General features: G+C 37.6%; 1 protein-coding gene across 1 annotated transcript; it reads right to left on the reverse strand.

Annotated features, from left to right (window-relative positions):
- Positions 1-10,334: 10,334 nt before the first annotated feature.
- LOC145662255 (uncharacterized) lies at positions 10,335-21,968 on the reverse strand. The gene is made up of 6 exons (XM_081727636.1): positions 21,499-21,968; positions 18,118-18,378; positions 17,458-17,658; positions 15,654-15,865; positions 13,339-13,483; positions 10,335-10,588 (listed from the first exon to the last, which is right to left on the reverse strand). Exons 1-6 carry the CDS (start codon positions 21,710-21,712, stop codon positions 10,467-10,469), a joined length of 1,155 nt encoding a protein of 384 aa, XP_081583762.1. The 5' UTR covers positions 21,713-21,968; the 3' UTR covers positions 10,335-10,466.
- Positions 21,969-23,355: the final 1,387 nt, after the last annotated feature.

The raw sequence follows: 23,355 nt of genomic DNA on the forward strand, positions 1-23,355 counted from the left end.
AATAATAATAATATTTATAATAGAAGATTTATAAAGGAAGTCCCAGCCGTAGAGCCTTGTGGACTGTTTCACTAACTTTGTTTTAAAGCAAATTTGTTTGCAGTAAGCATACGTATTAAAATGGCACGAGCCAAAATGGCCGAATTTGCCTGTTTGAAATATAATTGTTTATCACACTGTTAATGTAATAATAAAGCATAAGTGGCACATTAATATATTAAAATAGAAAAAACAGTGTATGAAGATTGTCACAAATAGTAAAATTGTCAAAAGTAATGAATTATAAATAATAAAAATTGAATAAAAATTGAGAGCAAAGCCTCCCCAATACTTATTGTTTACAGCGCCATCTCATCCCTGCAAAACTCTCAACGTAAATCGCTATAAAGTAAAAACGATAAATGATAGCGAGAGGTAGATTCCTGCAATCGATTAATCGTTCCAACAGCATATTTCATCTCCAGCTTTAACCCTTTACTAAATCAGGAAGTACAGTACAATATCGTTTATCCAGCCCTCGTTTACCCGGATCAGATTTGTAGACATTTTTTAAAATGATTCACATAGATAGCAATTCTTAACTATTATAGCAAGAACGTAACTATAAGTACGCCAAACGTTGAAAACATCAAAATAGTTTAAACAACTGCTTAGTAAAATAATTGTAGGGGAAGGTGGGGAAAAGTGTGATTGATTTATTGAAATCAATCAATATAAAAGACGTTATTTACTTGGTTACTGACGCTTGGGATTGTATCACAAAAAGCTCTTTGAAAAAGTCGTGGAAAAAAAGTGTGGCTAGCTATTTGTGCTACAAACGAAATGGCAAGCGATGATTTAATGCAAGTGGCTGCAGACGACCTTCTGAAAATGTTAGGAATAATTGCTCAGATGTTGATATTGTGATTTAATTTTAAAAATTCTTTAATGTGTATTTTTTTTTTTAAAAAAAAAAGTATACAATTGTAAAAATAAGTTTAAGAAAGGCTTCCTGGAAAACAGGCGATTTTTCACTTTCCAGGAAGCAAAGACTAGGAGGAATATTGAAAGTCAAAAACAAAAACAGATTCAAGTTAAAAACAACAACTGGAGAAAGGCCTAACAAGAATATATAAACGGGATACACATACAAGATAAAGAAGGGGAGAAATACTGACTAAAGGCTCGTTCGAATTGAGGTGGTTTTCTAAAAGACTCATGTTAGTTAAATTAATAGTCAACTACGATGCTGGAAAAGGCTGTTTCCCGTTCTTTGTCTAAGTGAAAACCCTTGATTTTATTATAAAAACAAATCAAGAGACAAGCAATTCAGGAGGTCTCCATCCGTGCAGGTTGTTTTATTCATATGCAGTATGTTAATGTTCTTCTAGTATTTTATATAAGTTTATATAAAAAGGAAAATAGAAAGATGCATATAACTCTTTTCTTTTATTTCTACCGAGAAATATAACCTAATCAAGTTATTTGACCGTTATCTTTCATCAAATACCTTAAATATCTTAATGTTAATTAATATTTCAAAAATAACAAATTTAAAATTACAAAAACATAAGTCTTTCTCCATTTTAAAGTTACGAAACAATACGGAAGATATCAGTGAGTGGCTGAAACACAACAATAACGGTGGACACGGTACTATGACGGAAGAAGAAATTGTAGTGGCAATCACGTCTTCAGCTAAAAGTGAGGAAGAGGATGACGTAGACGAGGAGGGAGTGATCACACCACAATAGCGGACGACACATGTAGATGCTGCGTACCACCTGAAAAAACATCATAGCGTGCTTGAAGCGTCAGCCCGACACGACTGTAGCTGAACTATTCATGATAAAGTGTACCCGGATTATCTGGATTTTCGATTTTTCGGATTGCCTTTGGTCCCAGTTAGTCCGGATAAACGAGGTTGTATTGTAATACATTATTACTGATTGTGATTATTTTGAGTTTAGCGTTCCTTTCAACAGCGAGGCTATGTGAGATGTGGAATTATAACTTAATGTGGGATCCGAACTACATTAGCTCCTACTGAGAATCGAACCTACCGAGGATCTCTAACGCCACAAGCGTGTACGTTAACTTCTTAGTTAAGAGGGAGCTCCAGAACTAGCACAAATCCACTAAATCTTCCTGTTTCAATATTGATGAGCATACAGTTAAAACGTTAACAGGTAGCGAGAAGCTGTCTTTTGGAATCGATTTAGCGTTCTAAGAATATGAACTATTGTCTCTATTAACCCTCTATTTAAATCGGAAGTGACAGAAATCAACCACTTCCATTTTTAACGCTAATTGGTGTAGAGTAAAAGCAATAAAAGATCAATTAAACGTCTGATGAATAAATTTCGTTTCCACTCTGTTCTCCCTTCTGAAATTGAAAGTGGCAGAAGTCGTAGTAGTACTACTTCCGGTTTTAATATCAATTGAGAAAATATTGCGCTGTACATATCAAACTACATCATAGGGTATACTCGAGACAATGTTACTTATTTTTGCCAAGAATCGAAGCAATGTTCTTTTGATATTACTTGTCCTTTCTGACAGCTCGCAATTTGCACGTGGTACTCAATGCTAGTGTTGCCACGAGACGAGACAGAACCCTTTTAGATGAGACACGAGACGAGACAGACTACTTGTCCCGTCTCGGAAGCGAGACGAGACACGAGACGGGACGTCTCGTGAAATGTCTAGTCTCGTCTCGTGTCTCGAAAATGAAAACGCTGGCGGGAATGGCCAAGATAGAAATTGCCAGTAATCATATAGATTGCAAAAGGAAAATCCCCTTTGTGAGAAAACATGTTGAAAAGCCTTCATAGAAAAGTGTCCTCTGTCTATTGAATGAAACAATCGTGATACATGAGCTTCCAGGAATATCATCCTTAATGTCTTGTCCCCAATGCCCCTTGCTGTAAACTGAGGAATTCTCATTGTTTTCATTTCTGGCTGGAATGATGACAAACAAAATCAAAGACAGGAAAGATTTTTACAAGGTCAAGAAACCGAACTACCACCACCATCTATTCAATTTGAAAACTGGGTAAGGTCTACACTCATTACAGGCTGTAGTTGAAAGTTCCGGCTGAGATGGCGGAAGAGAACAGAACAGACTACACTTGTCTTTATTCTCTGGTGGCGGTATTCTTTTTGCTATATGAACCGAAAACGGCAATTGAAGTATGTCATCTTGCAACTAGAATTTTGTCTTCTCTCTCTCTCTCTCTCCCTCTCTCTCTCTCTCTCACACACACACACATACACATAAAAACACACTTTTACCATTTTACCAATCGCTCGCTTATTATACAGCAGTCATGTTGTAAAATTCACCTCTTTGTTTGGAAGGCGGGCAAAGGACAAAGAAAGCAAAGATATTATCGACGAACCCTTCAAATTGTTTGCTTTCAGCAAATTTATGATACTAATAATAACATTTTAAGTGAAGAGGTTTTACAGGGGGACCTTCGTTTTGTTACGCAGAAATATTTGATCTGACCAGAGTGTGAAATTGCTCTCTGCTTCCATGTTGAGAGGAGGGGAATACTTCCCTTTTCTAGTGAATAATATTCATTAGGACCTGAATTATCTTCAGAAATGATTTCTTGCAGAGTGTAAAGAATATTTGGTATAATACTCATGGAACTCCGTTGAAAGCAGAAAATAACATGTGAATGATCAAAATTCGAACATTGAACATAATTAACAGAAAAGAAGTAGGATACCCAAACCATATTTTTAAATCTGCAATAAAATGTATATCCTATATTTTTACTAATTCCTTACTCCCATGAAAGTATCCTGGGGAGGATATTCTCTCCAATTTTTTCTGACTGAAATCCTTTTATCCCGTACGATTCTCCCCTGACACAATACGAAAAAACCAATGCTGTTAAAATCCATACACATGACCCTTCCGGGACTCAACCCGGGGCCTTCAAGCCGATGGTCTATCGCCGCAGACCGCTCGGCTTGGTATGAAGATGGGTGGGGTACTGACTGCCACGGGTGCAGACTGCCATTATTGGTGCTGATTGCCACGACTGGCGCTGATTGTCAATATCAAGGTGCTGATTTCCACGATGGCGTGCTGACTGCCACTAGCCTGAGAGAAAGTTGGTAGACGTAACATTACCGGACGCCAAGAAGCATGAAAGAAACGTGATGAACCTTAGGATGGTGTTGTTCAGACCAACTCCTAACAAAAGTAAACATGTCTCTGTATGTACACTCATGTCCAGAATTATTGTCACATGACTATAAATATGTTGTTCTAGTAATATAATTCGATAACGAATTCGCCCGGTATTTCTTACTAGCAGCGTTCACCCCGCTTCGCTGCGGTCACCCCGGAACGCAATAAACTTTGTTACTTAGATAATTTTTACTTTTTCGCTTTCAAGTGATATGATAAAAACCATAGAAGATTGCAGTAAATCTTAACATTATATCGCCTGTCATTTATGTTAACCCGCCCCGCTTCGCTGCGGTCATCCCGGTGCTGGCATATTGTAAAAGTGTCTGTAAAAATAAGCAAATCAATTAAAAAATTTTAAACAGAAGATTCAAGCTATTTTCCGCTGTATATCGCCTGTCATTTATGTTAACCCGCCGAGTGACACGGTCATGCGGGTTGCATATAAATACGTTTATTTTTACCTATGATGAACTAATAACAAAGGATTTGTACGTTATGGACACTTGAATGGTCAATTATCTCAAGACACTGGTAATTAAAAATTAAAGTGATATGATAAAAACCATCTAGGGTCCAAATCCTAATAACCCCCCAAAAATGAAAGAAATTGGTTCAGCCGTATTAGCGTGATGAGCGGACAAAGGATTTTGTACGTTCTCTTTTATATATATATAGATAATGTTAGTATGTATATAATCGGCAAAGACAAGTATGTGGTAAATTTCATGTCAAAAGAGCAGTGAATAAGAAGAAAGAAAGGAAAATAAAATTTTCCTGTCCATTTAGTTACATTTTATTTCACTCATTATGATTTTCGTATTTATATTTTTTCCTATGAAATTTACCACAAATATACATTTCCTGATTATACACATAGTATCAGTATTAAAAGTACTCTGCAAAATCATTATCAAATTATATTCTTACAAGAAGACAGTTATAGATATGCGACAATAATTTTGGACATGAGTGTACTTTCAGTTTTGTCAGGGAGCGGTGCGTACAAAATTGGTACGATTTATGTGTTCTCAATTGAACTCCCTATGTCAGCATGAACTGTGTACAGCTGTACAAATTGTTTCGAGCAGCCCTTGAAAGTTCCATCAAAAAAGCATTGCTGGCTATCCCTCACAAGGGAAGTTCAGGAGAAAGCACTCGCCTGCAGAGAAACTAAGCATTCCATGTGAATCCCCAATTCATGCTGATTACAACAAGCTAATAAAATTCCTATACGGTTGAGAACGGTTCGATATATTCAACTTGGAAGTTGATATGAGAAAATGAGGATATACGCATTTATACGCGTTAAGTACAACATAATTAGTAACGAATATTGACATACGAATTGAAAGCTATCGGAAGTAACAGAAAAAAAGTGTTTCGCAATAACTTACGGGTTTGTTAGATACAATTAGTCATTACATTGTTCACAATAATCATAGGTTAGAGATGAAAATTGATCACAGTTGTTCTTCTGTTTTATGAAGAAATGACACAGGCAAAAGACTCCCTTGCACCATGAACATTTTATACCCAGGTAACACAAATTGGAACAGAAGACGTTTTTTAAAGGGTATCACATTACGTCATTTTTTTGGTGATAATGTCATCAAATATCACGTGATCTGCGACGTCTTCTGTAAGGTGCAGTAGACGTCTACAGAGGACGATTTGTGCACCGTCATTTCTTTCACCTCGATTTCGTCGTCCGTAGACGTCTACTGATGACCTATATGGTACCATCATGGTACGTCATCTTTTTAACCTCAATCACGTCATCCTGGTACTTACTTGAGGTACCCTTTTGGTTATCCTGGTACCCATTGCTTCGTACGTTTTAAGTCGTCTGGTGACCTTGGAGGTACCTTGAAAAGTGCTCTCTCAAATATATGGGTGGATTTGGAACGGATTCGACTAATGGGTTATGAGTCAAAATGGGTAGGTAGGGTCAATTTATTTTCGTGCTTCATTGCATGGATTTTGGGTCAGAATTGAACTTTCCATGGCTCGTCTACCCATGCAATGAAGTATCAGCATAAACTATTCCCAGCCACCTAATTTGACCCACAACAAATGGATCGACTCTGTCCGAAACTACTCATTTATTTGAGAGTACTGGGGGCCGCGGTGGCTCAGTGGTAGAGCGTTCACCTCTGGTGCTTGGGGTCTCGGGTTCGATCCCAGCCCCCGCCAAGTGAACTTTGTGGTGGACAAACACCTTGTGCGTGGGTTTTCTCGGGGTTCTCCCGTTTCCTCCCACTTTCTTCATTCCACCATTTCATTAATTACTCATCATCACCGTCTCCTTTAGCCTAACCGGCATAACCGTGGGACGTAAAACTCAAAGATTTCATTTCATTTTTATTTGAGAGTACTAACGAAGGAACTTCTAAGGTCGATGAAAGTTACGTCAACCGCAATCCCAATCAATGTTAGATGAAAGGAGGTTTCAGGTCTTCTGGTACAAAAATAGGAATTGTGAGTTGATTGAGATAACTATGGGTTCTGTTGGTCAATATCTTTGTACAAAATAAAAAAAACTTACTGTTTTTATGCATTGATTTAATTTTGGAACACATACTACAATATTGCAAGTGGTTTTACTGTATGAAACTCATATACATGTGTGTTTGTTAAAGTTACAGAGATACCCTAACGTTCAGGAAACAAAAAAAAAAAAAAAAAAAATCAATATACGTGCATATAATATAATATAATATACAAATATTAATTGCAATATAAAGAAAACGTCACAATACTATGGGGTTGTTCAACCATAATGTTCACTAAATACACATACTACAATATTACAAGTGGTTTTACTGTATGAAACTCATACACATGTGTGTTTGTTAAAGTTACAGAGATACCCTAACGTTCAGGAAACAAACAAAAGAAAAATCAATATACGTGCATACAAATATTAATTTGCAAGTGCTTTTGCGAAACACATAAGAGCAGCTTCAAACTTACATATTCTTTATACATGATGTTTGCTTTTAGGGAGTGGAGGGAATCATGAAAACAAAGCTCTCTCGATTTTTGACCTCACACACTGATCACCAAAAGATATTACATTCTTTATATAAAGAAAACGTCAAATACTATGTGGTTGCTCAACCATAATGTTCACTAAATAATAATAATAATAACATAAAGAATGAGGAGCACATAGAAGAGTAATGTTGGTCAAAGCTGTCCACTGCAAGCTCTTTTAACTTATAAATAGAACAGGTTTCCTTCCTTACGGCAGGATCCACGCTGGTTAAAAACACTTTTAAAATGTAAAGTCCACAAAGCTTTTCGATTTTCTCCTAAAATCGTCCTCAGGTGGTGGAAATGTAGGCGATTAATGATTAAAATATAAAGAAAGAAAAAAAAACACACTAGCATCTGCTTTTAGTCCAGACCAATGGCATATGGCTGCTACCATTGGTCTGGACTAAGAGAGTAGACCAATGCTAATGCCAGAAGGGCAGCTACTCGTTTTTTTCTTTACTATTTTTCTAAAAGTGTTTTTAATCAGCGTGGATCCTGCCGTAAGTATAAATTATGTTATCCACGCAGCGTGTTCAATACTTAGGTTTCCTTACCTTTATAATTTTAGCTTAGAAAGAAAACTGATATAGAATTTAGAAGGAAAAGTAACAAGTAAGTACAAAAATGAATATTAATTTTACCAATTTCAGAGGGAAACCTTTTTCACCCGTTTCTAAACACCACTCAATGGGTAGCCTTATGGCTGAATATCACTAGGCTTTCGCTCCATTTTCGGGTTACGTCTATTATTTAAATACCAGGGCAGCAAAACAGTAAGTAATTTTGGCTCGTTTTGTGCTTCAATAATGAGTACAATTAGTTTTAAACAAAATGCTATTAATGACTTAATACATGATTGTAGACACTTTTTGGATAAAGCAATGTCCTGAAAGTGTCCGCACACAATCCTGAATCTACCAGTAGCATTTGTTTTTTTTTAAAAATGTACTGATTATTGAAATAAGAAATGCACATTAATGCATGAAAATTATTTTCCAGTTTACCTAGAGTGCAATTTAAAAAACTGAGGCAAAACTATACCTTCTCCTTGACAGATTTAAGTCGCTTTCTTTAGAAAATTAAAAACAATGAATTAAAGGAAATGAAACAAACTTTTCTTTCAATGGCAACAGTACACACTTTGCAGCCACTTCATTCACACACAAAACTGAAAGATTGTCAGACAATCGAGACACCACAAAAACGTCAAGTTTCTTTGATTCACATGGCCTAGTATATAAATTTTCGTAATTTTTGAATTTCTTGACAACAAGCTGCAAGGAGCTACTGTTGCGTGGTTGAAGTACGTTGTAAAGAACAGCTACCTGTCCACTCTTCGTGAGAAGGAAACTGTCGGTCTCACTACATGCGACAAGCACAAATTTCATAAACACTACTTTCTTATATTGCGTACCAGTAAACCCATAAGGTGTTGGCCCATCTTTGTGCTCCAAAAGGTTTGTAGGTCTTTGTTGCCGGACTAGTTCCTCGACAGGAACGATATTCCTCTCTGCTATCCTATTGTGTATCTGTGACAGAGCCTGGCTTGGGGACCTCAGTTCTTGCTTCAACTGCCCTAGAAAGTTCTCAAAGCAGTAGGCAGAGTAAGAATCTAATGACCCAAAATGTTCTGCATCGTTGGCCAAGTGAATTAGGGAATGCACATTGTACACTAAATAAGAAAGTCCATACACATTCTTACATTCCTCAACAAATAACTTTAACACAATCTGAGCATATTGCGAATATAAGGGTAAAAGTTTAGAGTTCCTCAGTATTGTTATTCCAACATGGAAAAGAAGGAAATGATTATATACATTTCTTTCCATGTGTTTCTTGAGAATTACTGGTCCAAGATACAGGAGGAAAGTGCCTTATTCAGTGCCCTTCCAATGCTCCAAATCCTTAAAACCCCTAGGTCTTCTGTTAAATTCCAGAGGAAAATGATTCTGAAAAGCTATTATTTCGTCTGAAACCAACTGAATTGTTTGGCCACTAAACTTTGCCCCACTTTGTAAGTGTCGATCTTCTGCTCTGACATTTCCAGGTCCATTTACCCACGTGTGAAGTGACTTTCTCATTACACCTAAATCCACCGCATGCATGGGTTCCACCGGGAACTGGGAAACAAGACCGATACCCAATCTCAACAAGGGTGAAACTCTCAAACTGTGCTCCTCATCCTCCTGGTTTTCTAACATCTTATCATCTCTCATTCGACAATTCAAGTCGTCAAGAACCATACGTCTTTCAGTATATGTGCCATAACATACACATTTATCATATGAGGAGTAACCCCCATGTGATTTAACACATTTTAAGTAAGCCCTGGCAGGCATATCACATACAAAACTATGGACATTAACTGCGTATGTTTTGCTGTTGACAGTGAGTCCATTTCGCCTGAGAACATTCATTTCATTAATGAAGTCCTCCAGAAAAATTTCCAAGGGTTTTGGTTTCTCCCTTCCACAGAATAACCCAATGACAAACGGAGGAATCTCCAAACCATAAACAAGTCCCAAGATTGGCCAAAAGGAGACGCTGGAAGCTTCAAATAAAGGTATCCCGTCTATATTTAAAATAAGCTGGAGTTTCGAATCATTTTTAAGAGCACCCTCATTTTGCTTCACAAGCTGCTGCAGGCAGCTTTCAAGTCCAATATGGAGATACTCTCCATTTTCAAGAATCTTCTTGTGTATTTTTCCCCTTGGGGTTCTTAATAAAGTTCTAGCATCTGTTGGTAAAGACGCGTGCAATGTATGAAGTCCTCTCAGCAATGAACTTAAGGCCTCGTGACTAATTCTGTATTTCAGAGACCAGGTGCACAAGAAGGATTTCAATTCCTCGTCAGAATTTATGGGCGTGCAGACAGTATTTGGAATTTGGCCTGAAGTCTCTTCTGTACTCCTTTCTGGGTCAGCTTCCTGGCATTCACCCCAAAATATTTCATCCTGTGAAGATGAACTATTTATCGCGTTGGGACAATCTTCACCAGGCTGCTTAGAAGAGGAATTGCCAGAGCCAAGAATTTCACTGACTGCCTCATTCAATTCCCTGGCAATTCTTCTTCTTAGCTGCCTGTATGAAACTACTCTAAACATGTTACAATGTAAATACAACTAATGTAAAAACAAGTACAAATATGAAATCACATTAAATGTAAATGTAACTAATGTACAAACAAGTATAAATGTGAAAGCACTTTCCAACAAAAAGCAGTTTATGAACAAAAACTTCACTGACTACTTCTCTGAACCATTTGTTTCGAGAACCGTTGTGGGGCATGCTTCAGCCACGTCTTAATTGTGTCCTCTAAAGTTCGTTCGGTAGAGTTTGGGTCATGCTTTCGTGCTGCTCCTAAAAAGAAAAGATATAATGGTAAGTAGAAAAAGAGAGAAAATCATTATTTGCATATCATTTAAATATATGCTTCAAATATTTTTTTAAATGTGTAAGAAATATTTAGATAAATTATGTTAATGTAACTCAACTTGATAGAGGGAAAGGCGGAAGGGAAACCAGCAAAAGGAAGATCAGGATAGAATATTTTGATGCGCTTACAAAGAAAAAACCATACCAAATTATAGAACATCTCTGCCAAGTAAGAGAAAAGTTGTAAAATTTTCCATGTTGTCCACAAAACTATGGTTGTGGTGAGAAAGAAGAAGACATGAATTTTATCCAAGCACCTAAAGGTCATAATGAACTGGTGAATGTGTCGAGCTGGATCCTTATAATTGAGTGTTGCACTTCAATGGGGAACCTGAATATAGTATCCACTCTCATAATGAATGAATTCCAATATGGTGTGTAAAGGTCTCGTTGTGTAAACAAACTCTCGAACACGTTCCGCGTTTTCACTCAGCGATTGCATATAGCCAGATCTGTAGGATAAATTTTGACAGAATAAGAAAAAACACATCCACCAAATACTTTTGATCCCTACTCAAACGAGCACCTTGGTTGTGAGAGAATTATATTTTCCGAAATGACCTGATTGGATCGAGTTAGGTGCCACACCACCTACATAGAGCTAATAGGGGTCGTTCAAGAGAGATTAATCTTCTATTATTGCTCTCCGGTCGTTACTTCCCTCCGTGATTTTTTTTCTTCTTGACAATGTTTTGACAAGTCTGCTGTTAATGTTAAGATCAAATAAGGACCTCCGGATCAAAACGCGCTAATGCACCAGATAATTTTTTTCAGGAGAAGCAAATAAAATCTACTGGGGCAAATCCGTAAGCCGTAATGCACATAGGCAAACCGCATTTCGATTTGCAGATTCTCAGATACAGGTGCACAGCCTATCTGAAGCTACCTTGCTCTTGTAAACCGCAAGCAATGTTTCCAATGCACTGATTATTACGTCTTACAAAATGCTTCATGCTACTGCAACAGTGGTTTGACTTGGTACCCAAATCTTTGTCGTAATATTGTTGTATTTGTAAATTTCATTTGAATTTTGGAGGGGAACGATATTACAAGCGAAGGTCCTACAACTCGAAACCGATAGGGGGGCACGATAGCTCAGTGGTAGCTTTCCCCGCTGGTCTAGTGGCTAGCACGTGCGCCTTTGGTGTACGGGGTCCCGGGTTCGATTCCCGGTGGGAGAGCCTTTGTGATTTTAATTGTCCTCGATGTTTCTGTGTTCGTGTCCCTGTCGTTCCTAGGTAAGCCAGTTAACCGAGTAAAGCACGTAAAGCAAGTCCAGTGTAGTTAGGTCAAGTAAGTTGCTGAGTCACGTTCGGTGGCTCAGTTAACTTTAAAATAATAAAAAAAAAGTGGTAGAACGCTCATCTCTGGTTCTACAGGTCCCGGGTTCGATTCCCGGCCCCACCATGTGAATTCGTGGTGGACGATACCGTGCTCGTGGTTTTTCTCGGGGTACTCCCGTTTCATCCCACTTTCTCATTCCACCATTTCATTCATCCTTCACCTTTATCATCCTTCATCGTCTCCCTTAGCCCTATCGTTGGCACAATTGCCGGATGTTAAAATTACACATTTACCAATTTTCGAAACCGATTTACTGTAAATTTAACATACTAGTATAATAGGCCTACGTTTCAGTTTGTTAACATAAAAACTACAATTTTTTAGACCCTAGTATATAAATTGAACATTTCAAACTTAATCCCTTTGATGTTGTAAAGCCGTACTTTTGGTATTTTATTAAATTTCAGACCACTGTCAGAACAGAAAATAGGTTCTGTGTTTCTCAACTTTTCAACAGAAATTAACTATCTGTGAATGCAATTTCTCATCTCTACCAAAAGAGATACTGTCATTAATGTGATATATTTTTCAAATTACATTTTTTTTCCATCTTTTTTCAAAACCTCAGATCTTATCAAAAGATATTATTCCAGGGTTATGAAATTTTGTAAAGGGAATACTTAGATATAACTTCTCACTACTGCGAAGGCATTGTGAATTTTTTAAGAACCATAAAATTTTATTTTCATTTATTTATTAATTTATAAAATTTTCGAAATTTCAGACTCCGTGCCATAACAGATCATCTCCAGGTTCTGAAATTTTGCGAAGATAATATTTATATGCCGGTACAACTTTCCTGCAGTGCCGCAAACTATGATCGTCAGTTTCATTTTCTCAACCTCCCCCTTTCCCTGCCTGATGCACATAAAATTCAATGCTGTACTCAAATTACTTATATCCAAGCGGTGGTATAGGATAACAGCGTCCACCTGCCACACGGCACTGACCAAGTCAAGCGCGGGTTCGAACCCTGCTCATAGCGGCATCCTAACAGGTTTTCCCTGGTTTCCCTCAGTATCACCAGGCGAATGTCGGGATAGTACCTTCTCTAAACAGGCCAGGATCCCTTCCTTCTTAAATCCTGACTTAAAGGGCCAATGTGATCTAGCATTTAGAGGCCCGATCCCTTTCTTGTGTACTTTCAATAAACAAATAAATACACAGACAAAAACTACCATAAACCGTCAACTGTGTTCTAGAAAGAAATTAGGTTATACCTATATATCGTCTGAACAAATGCTCGAATGCTTTATAGATGCATAAAAAATCAAACTGTCACTTAGGTAATTAAGGAGTAATTTGTAATATCTTTAAGGAAATCCACTTACGAACCACAGCTGCCTTCAATGTCAGGTTGCAGAAAGCTTTCTTCTCCTTTTTTCCGCGAAAATTGTAGGTCATGGCGACTTCATTGCTCATTACGTGGCGTAGAATGCCACACACTCCAGACCCCAGGGAAGCAAAGTAGGAACACTGAAAGGAAGAAGCAGGAGATATATAGAAGATGGAAATAGTTGTAAAAAATGTTATAGTACTTATAAACCTGGACAGTCGTTCAGAGTAGAAGTCAAAAAAGTGAACTAGATCCTTCGTAATTCCCTCAGGCCTGATTAGAGGGAAAACTATTTTCCTTCAATTTTGTAATGCTGGTTGCACATGTAACTTGACGATTCTCCACATAATGCGATTTTCCTTCTCACTTTGGTCAATTTTATTTTCTTTATAATATATTTCGTAACTTGTTAAAACAAGAAGTGCGAAAGAAAAATGACAGCAAATGCAACACTACGTACTCATATATTTGAAACGAACTACTCATGTTGTATTTGATTATTTTAAAGAAAAAAATATTGTCTCTTTTCATATGTGGAGAATGTAAATAGATTGTTCTTTAAACTTTTAGAAAATAATAATAATTGAAAAATAAAGGGATTACTGATGGAAACAAGAAAAAAACTGTCTAATGTTAACTTTCGTTCCGGGAATCTGAATCGTCTCATCTCTAGAGGCTAACGTAACAACAAAAGCAAGTATATTCATTTAGCAACAGGACAGGGATGATCTATTTTCAAGAATTATACATCACTATAAAACTAACACTGAAATCAACCCCCCCCCCAAAAAAAAAAGAATTCTGTAAGAAAAAAGTCTAAAACCTTTCTAATTTTTTCTGTCATTACTAAAAAATAAACTATAGAAGAAAATTAGAAATGCAGAAGTCAAGCAACTTCATGCATTATGCCAGGAATGCCCTGCTATGCTTTCTTAAAAGTGGAAATATTGAACTGCTGACATCAGTAGTAATAGCTGTTCAACTCTTTGAAACATTTTTCATTACATAAGAAATACCTGCTAAATGAATTCTAAACAAACTATCAAATTCCCTGACTTTTCTAGGAATTTTTAGTACCAGGCTGGATTTGCTATTTCAAGTGAGTGCGAACAACGCTGTAGTAGTGGCGATCTACACACAAAGTCTGCCTTTTCTTCCAACTACTCCCTTTGCATCATGGAGATTGAATATTTTTACATTTGCCGTTACGAAACATACATGATACCACGAAGAAAAAAGTGACAAGTAGCTAGCACAACGCAGTTCTTGTTGTTTTTCCACACCGAAGCGTTCTTAAGTTGACAAGGGAATCAGCGCAAGTTGCGATCGCTATTGCAACAAAGGTTTGGTTTGCTTGTAAGAGGTTTACATGTACATGACAAAAATGCGCAGCGAATGTGCCATCGACAATTACACTGTAAACTACGAGATTGCAATATTCCCATCACAGTGGTCCATACTAAACATGATATGGTTATGTCAGTAACTGTATGCACCGTAAACTGTTCCTTTAGCTAATGTGGTATTACAGTGTATGTTATGCTGGACACTCGCCGCGTTCTACCGAAGGTCACCTGACGAAGCGTCCAAGGCGACATCTAGAGAAACCAGACAGACATGAACGCAGAACAGGGAACCCAGTATAATAAAGACACTCGTATATGTTGCATGAGCATCAACAGTCCATAGTCGCCCCCCCCCCAGAAAAAGTGCGTTTCTTCGGTTAAATTCCACAATAAAACCATAAAAATCCACCTCCAAAAATGTACTTAAAATGATAACCTTCAAGTGATTTGAGCCTTCTCGTACAATTTTCTTGAGAAAAAAAAAAAAAAAAAAGCAGTCGATAAATGTTATAAGCTGTGCAAAATTGAAACAAACACGGGATTTAGATCGGAAAAATTCCGGAATTTTTGTCTTTCACATCAGCTGTTGAGTCTTCGAAGCCGCGCGCTCGCAGTGGTATAGATTTAGGTTGAAAATCTTGCTGTACCTGTAGGAATGTAACTTGTATGTGAAATTACTCGCTATTTAACTGGTCTCCTACCATTCGACAACAGACTTTCTCCAATATTTCATGCCATAATTTATTTTACTAGCAGGAAAAATGAACAAGAAATTTCACTGTAAACAATGACGAAGTGTGGAAACAAAATCATTTAACAGCTATATACTGCATCACTTTCTCTTAACTACCCATGACTTTTCTTTTTACCTACTATCCTTAATTCCGCTGCTTTTGAATTCTTTAACTTTCACCTATGAAGACGTATGAAACACAGGTACGTAGAAGTGAGAATGCAAGCTTACCACGTTTGAGAAATGTTGGTCGTCTTTCAGGAACTCTTCCAACTTTTCCACATCTCCTTGTGTTTTCAAAGGGAAATCCACTGGTAGGTTGCAAATTGGTATACGCTGGATGTCTGAGGAAAGCTTGCTGTTCACTTTCTCCAGTAAGCTGTAAATCTGAACATTCTGCTGTCTAACTTCTATGAGGTAAGACAGGAGCTTCTTTTGTAGATCTGAAATGGAAAGTCAGGAGGAAAAGACTTCAGTGTCAGATAGAAAAGATCTCTGTAATACAAATCAAATTGCTATACAGAATTGCTTACCAACTATTGGGCTTTAACAGAACAATACATCCTAGACCAGTATAGATGGCACTCGCTAATGTAAATGGCTAACTGAAGTGATCAAGTACAATGCAAAAGTTGACTTGAGATAAAGATGTTGAAGATGTACTTTCGTACGAAAAAGAAAGTATGATAAGTGAAAACATACAATGTACACATCGGAAATTTAATAACGGTGGAATACATACTGAATATTAGTTTCTAAAAGTTGGCGAAATCTTCAGGAAAACAAACATGTGTTGTAGTAAAAGAAAATTAAAACCAATAGATTAAATTGAAATTCGATTTAATGTTTTTAAGCATCTTCGTCACAGGTCGGGATGGGGAAGGGGAGAACATGGGAAGGTTGTCGGCCAGGGCCTAGTTTTGTGGGTACCATCCTGCTATTTAACTGGTGCGACTGAGAGAAAACACTGGAAAATCCTGAGTCACGATGACTGGCCGGTGGGCGCAAACCCTCGGTCTTCCGAATGCGAAGCCAGTGTTCTACCAACTGAGCTATGGCCCCTCGATTAAAACAATACAGTAGGATGTGTTAATTACGGCAAGTTAGTACAAATTTAATATTTGAAATTGGCAAAGTTATCATATCTCATGAATATCCTTTTCTTTAGATCATAAACATGGTATTTTATTTTAGATCAATAACAATACTCAACATTAAATATTTCTACAGGTATTATAACAGTGGTGCTTATGTCCATTTTCCACACTTCAAATAATTAAGTCATTAGTTCCATAATTTTGAAAACTGATTTAGTAAAAATTTGCTCAAAGTTAAAAAAAAAAAAAAACTGTTTTCACTAGAATGTTAAACAGAGTACTTTAGAAAAAAGGATTTTTTTCAAGAAAAGTACAAGGAAGTGGAGGCTTATGTGCGATGAGTGAAGTATATAAGTGGATAATGAAATTGGAAAAGAAAAGTATAGCGACAAAATATGAAGACAGAAGAATTATTGTTTAGTTACAGTATTTATATGCAAAGAAACACATACAGTTAAACATCTATGCACAATTTCCATGAGACAGCAGAAAATTAAACAATAGTTACGCGAAAACAATCAATATGTTAAAAAAAAATATTCAAAGTTTTTTTTTTTTTTTTTTTTTTTTTGACCAACAGAAGCAAGCATAGGTACAGGAAAACAATAAGTAGCACCAATGTGTCATATCTCATTTGGTCATTTGGTAAAGTGTAAGCTTACCATTCGGAAGGTCCTAGGATAGATCCCAGAGGACGCCCATCCTGATTGAGGTTTTTCCAGACATTCCCTCAATCACACTAGGCAAATGCCGGAATGGTACCTTCCAAAATTGGCCCTGGTCGACAAACTTCCCACATCCTCTTTCCCAGCCTGTCACAGATGCTCAAAAACGTTAAATCAAATTCAAGTTCAGTGTAAAGAGGAACAATGCATAGAAGTTCTAACGTCATTGGGCATAATTAAATATCAGTTGTGAACCTTAGATCATCAACTTACCTAAGCCAGCGTTATTTTCCTCTGGCCTGCTGTAAGTTCGTGAAGACAACGAACTGAAAGGCGATGAGTTTACTTCTGCTACAAGAATAGACACGTCACCAGTGGGGGATCTACTCGACTCACTGCTCACTCTGTCTCCAGACGCAAACCTCTCCTCTTCCCTCACGACGAAAACAGATGATGAGTGTTCAGCTGTAGGAGCTGTAAAGAAAGAAAGCAAACTTACTTACGAGGTTGACAATAACAAGACAACTCATAGCAACAATAGATAATATTTAAAAAAAAAATGAGTAATAGTCTCCCCTTCAGTCCTAAACGAGCTGTGGAGCTTCTAAAGTTTAACGCTGGTTCAGATTCATGTGTGCCCCCGCAAGAAGTTGAACCCAGGACCCCACTATTGGAAGGTATGTTAATAATGAATGAATATTTCCGATAATTATTATTTGGTTACATGGTGAAGAAGCAAAGTTAACAGATTTTGTACTTGAGTTGTCTTTTTTATTTAACTTGAACATATATAAACTTTCAGAAAGTCATATTTCAATTTTATGCTTCACTAAAACTGTTCAAAATCTGTCATAATTTCTTGCTTTCTAAAACCTGTTAACAATACGGCCAAAAAGTATATCCAGCTTAGAATAATTTTAAAATATCTCTTACCCGCCTCATCAGCCAAGTTCTCAAATATCGGCGTTCCCTGAATGTCAAAAAGCTTCCTTTTTGTAGCTTTCTTCTCTGGCACACTAGTGCCAGCTGAGAGTAAGGGAGGTATACTGCTTGGTTGAAAAAGGTTCACGGGTTTTAATTTCCTCTGAGGTCGTTTGTTGTTTCCAACACGATCTTCAGCATCTGACTCTGTGATGTCACTGCCACTACAATCTTCCAATCTCTTTGCATATGACCTTGCCTTCTCTATATCATCTGAAAACAGAAAGGGAAAAAATATTAATGATTGCCCCTGGAAAAGAGTGAAACAGTGAGCAAAATGTCAAGTATATGGTAAATGAATTCTCTTGGGTGTTTTAAAAGCAGGTACATATGCATAAACATGAAGCCGAATCTCTTATGTATTTTAAGCTCGACAGTTGGTTCTTGTATCAAATGCAATGCACTTTAACTAGTATCGTTACTGCCTTTCCGGATGGCTAAAACTCTCAATATCCTGCAAAATCAAGGGATGATGTGACCGCATTTGAACATGGTTGTACTTCGTGTTTACGATTGTAAACTTTACTAGTAGGCGCAAACATTGATTTACACCGTTCGCAACGCTGTATGAGAGGAGGAGCTAATCTGGCCAGTGTTGCTAGATACACCCACTCACTATTTATCAGAGTTGGCAAAAACCATGGTTTTTATTGAAAAAAACAAAAAACTAGGTTTTTTGGTTTAAACCCGGTTTTTTAGTTTAAACCAGTTTTTTTTTGGTTTAAATAATTTACTCTACGTATTTATATTAAATATGGACAGAAATTAGTTTGTTTCGCCTTGGCGTTATTATGCAACAACAAGGTTATGCTGGAAGGGGTCACATAAGCTTAAAGCGGAATCCAAACCGCTTCTCGGCTTACATCCAAGAGAAATTGTCCAATTGGACACGAAACAGGGACTAATTGGTCATAAATGCGATTGCCGACTCACTCACGAAGGACTCTTTATAAAGATACGTTGTAATAGGCCTGGTTGTTAATGTAATTGTCAAGAGTCATATCAGAAGGACAAAAAGATAAACAGTTACACAAGTAAAAAATTTGTACAGAATTATATACAAATCGGGAAACTCCCGCGATAAACTTATAATCCTCATGTGAAATTTAAAATTCGCGTAGATTGTACTACAGTTTCTTTTAGTCAGAGATTGCATCTATCCAGTATACGTCTGACGTTCCGTTTGGAACTGAAAGGTACAAACAAGTCGTTGAATCGCTTAAATAGTACCGAGATTGTCAGGAATAATAATAGTAATAAAAATTTGACAAACTATCTTTTTCAGAGAGTATGTTGTTGACGTTTCTACAACTGCCTACATCCATGTACCTGTGAAAAAAAACTCATGACGTAGTCTAGAAAGTAAAACCTCAGACCACTCGAAACGTCTGAGTGAGAAATATAAAATGCCTCTCAAATTCCAAAAGGGATTTGGAAATTACCTGCTCTTGTTATGGTCACATATTCATGTGCTGTTGCGGAATAACCCTATTTTGAAACTTGTATTTTGACGCTGAATGGTGTTATTTTGTTAATTTCGGTAAGAGTTTACTTTGAGCACAACGAATCCTATTACTGTCTTTAGAGGAAGGTTTCTAGAACACTGGCCCGCCTACCTGTACAAGGGGTACTAACCGAACTTAACTAACTTGGCCTGACCTAACCTACCTAACATATTCAACCTCCTGTATTAGTGCCGTATCGTCGGACTACTTTGAAAACTGAAAAAATGCACCAAAATATACTGCATTCGGCTATATTCTGTTGGATTACATCAAGTTACGTTAGAAGACGTTACTTTACGTTAGGGGCATATAAACTACAGTCCAAAGAAACAACTCAACCTGTACTAGGTGGCCACTAAAAGCACGAATTCTATCTAACCGAGTCAGGGCAAAAGCGCAGCAGGAGAGCCCGAGCGGAGCAAGGGGGCGCGTCCGAAGGAAGCAGGCGTGTCAGCGAAGGTGGGTATACGCGTAAGCGAGGGCAGTGACAACATGTGGGTTTTGACGGTCAGAAAAATTTAAATAACACTTGTCATCGTTCCATACTAACAACACTTCACTTGTTAACATACAATACAGCTTCTGTACATTCTGCAAAAATTCATTCCCGCTCAGTTAGGAGTCACTTACCTTCAAAACTGAGGCTTGTAAACTTTTCCAATTTCAGGAAAAAAATCGTGTACAACAATTTCCTGGAGTTTCTTTTCCTTAAATAAATACTCCGCTAAATAGCCCTCGACGTTCTCTTATTTCTTCCCCAACGCCATGCCTTTCGTGCTACTATATCATAAGAAATGCACCTCTCCGCGAAATAGTCCTTCCGCCTCCAAATACAGTGCCGCTTACATCAAACACAACCAATAAAAACGGCAACTTTATTCAGTTTTACTATTTTACTTATCTTATTCACTCATTCCTCTTCACAAACTTAAATAAATTCTCCAATTGACCCGGTAAATTTCCTAAAATTGGTCCGGCGATACAGCACTTAACCCCAACCTCTAATCAAATTTAAATTAACATTATTTTGGATTTTTTTTTTTTTTTTTTTTTTTTTTTTTTTTTACGAAAACCTTGTTTAAGGCAGTGTTCTTGTAACAGGGGGCCAGCGTTCTAGAACTTTCCTTCTTTTGGGTCTGGTTAAGCTGGTTAGTTCTCTTTAATGATGATGAAAGGAATGGTATTTAGTAATATTTTTACCCTTGTACTTAAGAAAAATAGATTCAAGTAGGCCTATATGTGAGCCTATCAGTGTTCTGCTTAAAGCAAACTTTTGCCATATTCTTCCCTTGTACTAATGTTTAGTGGTGTATGTGAGCAAGGTACTAATGATGTTTTCTGCTTTATCTCTACCCGCATATGTTACTTTTTCTGTGTTTACAGGTGATACAAGCGAGGGAAACAAGCGGAGGAAACTGATTCTGTCAATGTTCATCAGAGATTATGCATATGGAAGAATCTGTTTTCCGCAACATTTTTCTTCGGTTTCATCATCTGTACATGCAGAAAAATAAACACACTGCTGAACAAGATTGCACTTATTTAATATAAAAACACATTTACACGTGTTTTTATATTAAATAAGTGCAGTCTTGTTCAGCAGTGTGTTTATTTTTCTGATTTTATTCGCAAGACATTGACTATGATTGTGTGTCTGTACATGCAGAAGTAGCATTTGTTGGTAGGGATGATCAAGCACGAGTGGCGAGACTGTCATCTTAAGAATGACCGGTAACATGACTAAAAAAAACTTCTTTAAAGATAAACTAACACCTTATCCTAACTTACGCAAAACAATATGCAAATTATTGAATTAAAATATACTAACCTGTTTCATATTTGATTTTCCTTATTTCGAACAAAGTCCAATCTTCTTCGTTTGGTTCTTCCCCCTTGAGTAGTATAGCCTCAAAATTTCTTCTTACTTTTGCTTTTGTCGGCCAGAAAGCTTGTTTCTTGCGTGGCGTGAGCCACGATTTGTGGATGATGACAATGGGAATACCATCACTACAAGAGTTTTCTTCCACTACGAGAAAAGACATGGTGCAACTACATATACGGTAATCTTCCACCTTGCCGCCTACGAAAACTGCGAAGCCAGCGCATGCGCGGTTATCATGCACACAGCGCACGACACAGACATGGTACCTTGTAGACGTACATGGTACTTCCTGTTTCGAACATTAGAGGTTACGTGATCCACACTGTCCATGCAACGACGTTCATGGTTCGTATTGAAAAATGTCGTCATTCATATTGACTATTATGGAACGTTCCAGATTCGTACCTCCATCGGCAATAAAAGTTGTCATCACCATGCCATTAGTGGTACGTTTTTTGGTGGCCTAAATATCTAGAAAGACGTCTTCCAAGATATTGGTACTATAGAAAGACGTTCATGGTCTGGTTTGTGTTACCTGGGTATGTGCAATTGCGTTGCATCCGTCAAGGGAACAGTTCGCAGAACCAAAACAAAAAGCAAATTCGACAAGTGATTCAAAAAGTTATAGGCCTATAATTTGTTCGTAACCTGCCTTGTAGAACGCAAACTTAAACAATCCAATGTACCGCGGTGATCGGAAGTGATTCGTATGGACACGAACTTTCTTTGATTGTTTCGTTGGTACACGTCCAGATGAAGAAGATTCATACTATGTACAAATCTCCTGCCGTAATCTTTGATTGATCGGAATCAAAACACATCAAATGGTTGCACAAATCGTGTGCAATTCTTTGGTATCTTCTCAACCATTAGGTTTTTGCCATCCGTCATGCAACTTGTAATGGACAATTTGTCTGTGAATGGACCCCAGTGACAAGGGCGCCGATCCTGGGGGGCCGAGGGGTCCCCAAAAGCTCATGTGGGTCCCCGTACTGTATTTATGAATATACAATATTTTGCATAATTTGAATGCAATTTGTCTTAAAATCCTCCTGTATCTGAATGGGCCTCCCTACAGAGAAATCGGCGCTCTTGTCCAGTGATCAAGCAATAGCAAGTTCAAACCATCAGGCTTCGCCATGGCAGAGAATACTTAACGCGTTGAAACGTGCATCTACTCATTTTCTCATATAAACTTCCAACCTGAATATCTCGAACAGTTCTCAACGTACAGGAGTTTTATTACCTGTTGTAATCAGCAGTAGCGTACCCAGGAATTTATTTCGGGGGGGGGGGTCCAAACTAAATATGAAGCTATTTTATATTAAAATTGCTAAAATTGCCCCTAAAATTAGGCTAAATTTTTAAAAAGTCGAAATTTCGGGGGGGTCCGGACCCCCGTGTCCCCCCTCCAGTAGTAGGGGTCCCCGTATATTGAGCCGAGTCAGCAAAAATTTTTGTGACGTCATAGGTCAAAGGTCAATGACCTTGGCCCGGGGTCAATGACCTAGGGGTACCTAGGACCACCCCCTCTAAATTTTGGCAGGGGTACCATGGCCCACCCCCTAAATTTTGGCAGGGGTACATAGGACCACCCCCCTTAAATTTTGGAAATTGCCAAATCTAAAAATTTGGTATGGTAGCCTGGGACCATAGTATGTACCTCTATCAGTATTGGGTGTCTATGTCGTTCCCTTTCATGGGTAAAAAATTGCCAAAAATTCAAATTTCGAAGGTTTTTGACCTAATTTATCCCCTTGGATGAGGTGTTATTACCCTATATGGTTATATGGGCGTATACAG

Source organism: Thermobia domestica, chromosome 10 (genome assembly GCF_964235325.1).
Source record: "Thermobia domestica chromosome 10, izTheDome1.hap1.1, whole genome shotgun sequence".
Classification (NCBI taxonomy): domain Eukaryota; kingdom Metazoa; phylum Arthropoda; class Insecta; order Zygentoma; family Lepismatidae; genus Thermobia; species Thermobia domestica.

What these genes read in the sequence shown, in the direction of transcription:
- LOC145662255 (XM_081727636.1), bottom strand. Translation starts at nt 21,712, where the DNA reads ATGTCTTTTCTCGTAGTGGAAGAAAACTCTTGTAGTGATGGTATTCCC. An exon ending in GAACTTGGCTGATGAGGCGG is followed by an intron (nt 17,659 to 18,117) that starts GTAAGAGATATT and finishes CTTTCTTTACAG; the next exon opens with CTCCTACAGCTGAACACTCA. An exon ending in ACCAACATTTCTCAAACGTG is followed by an intron (nt 13,484 to 15,653) that starts GTAAGCTTGCAT and finishes TCTTCCTTTCAG; the next exon opens with TGTTCCTACTTTGCTTCCCT.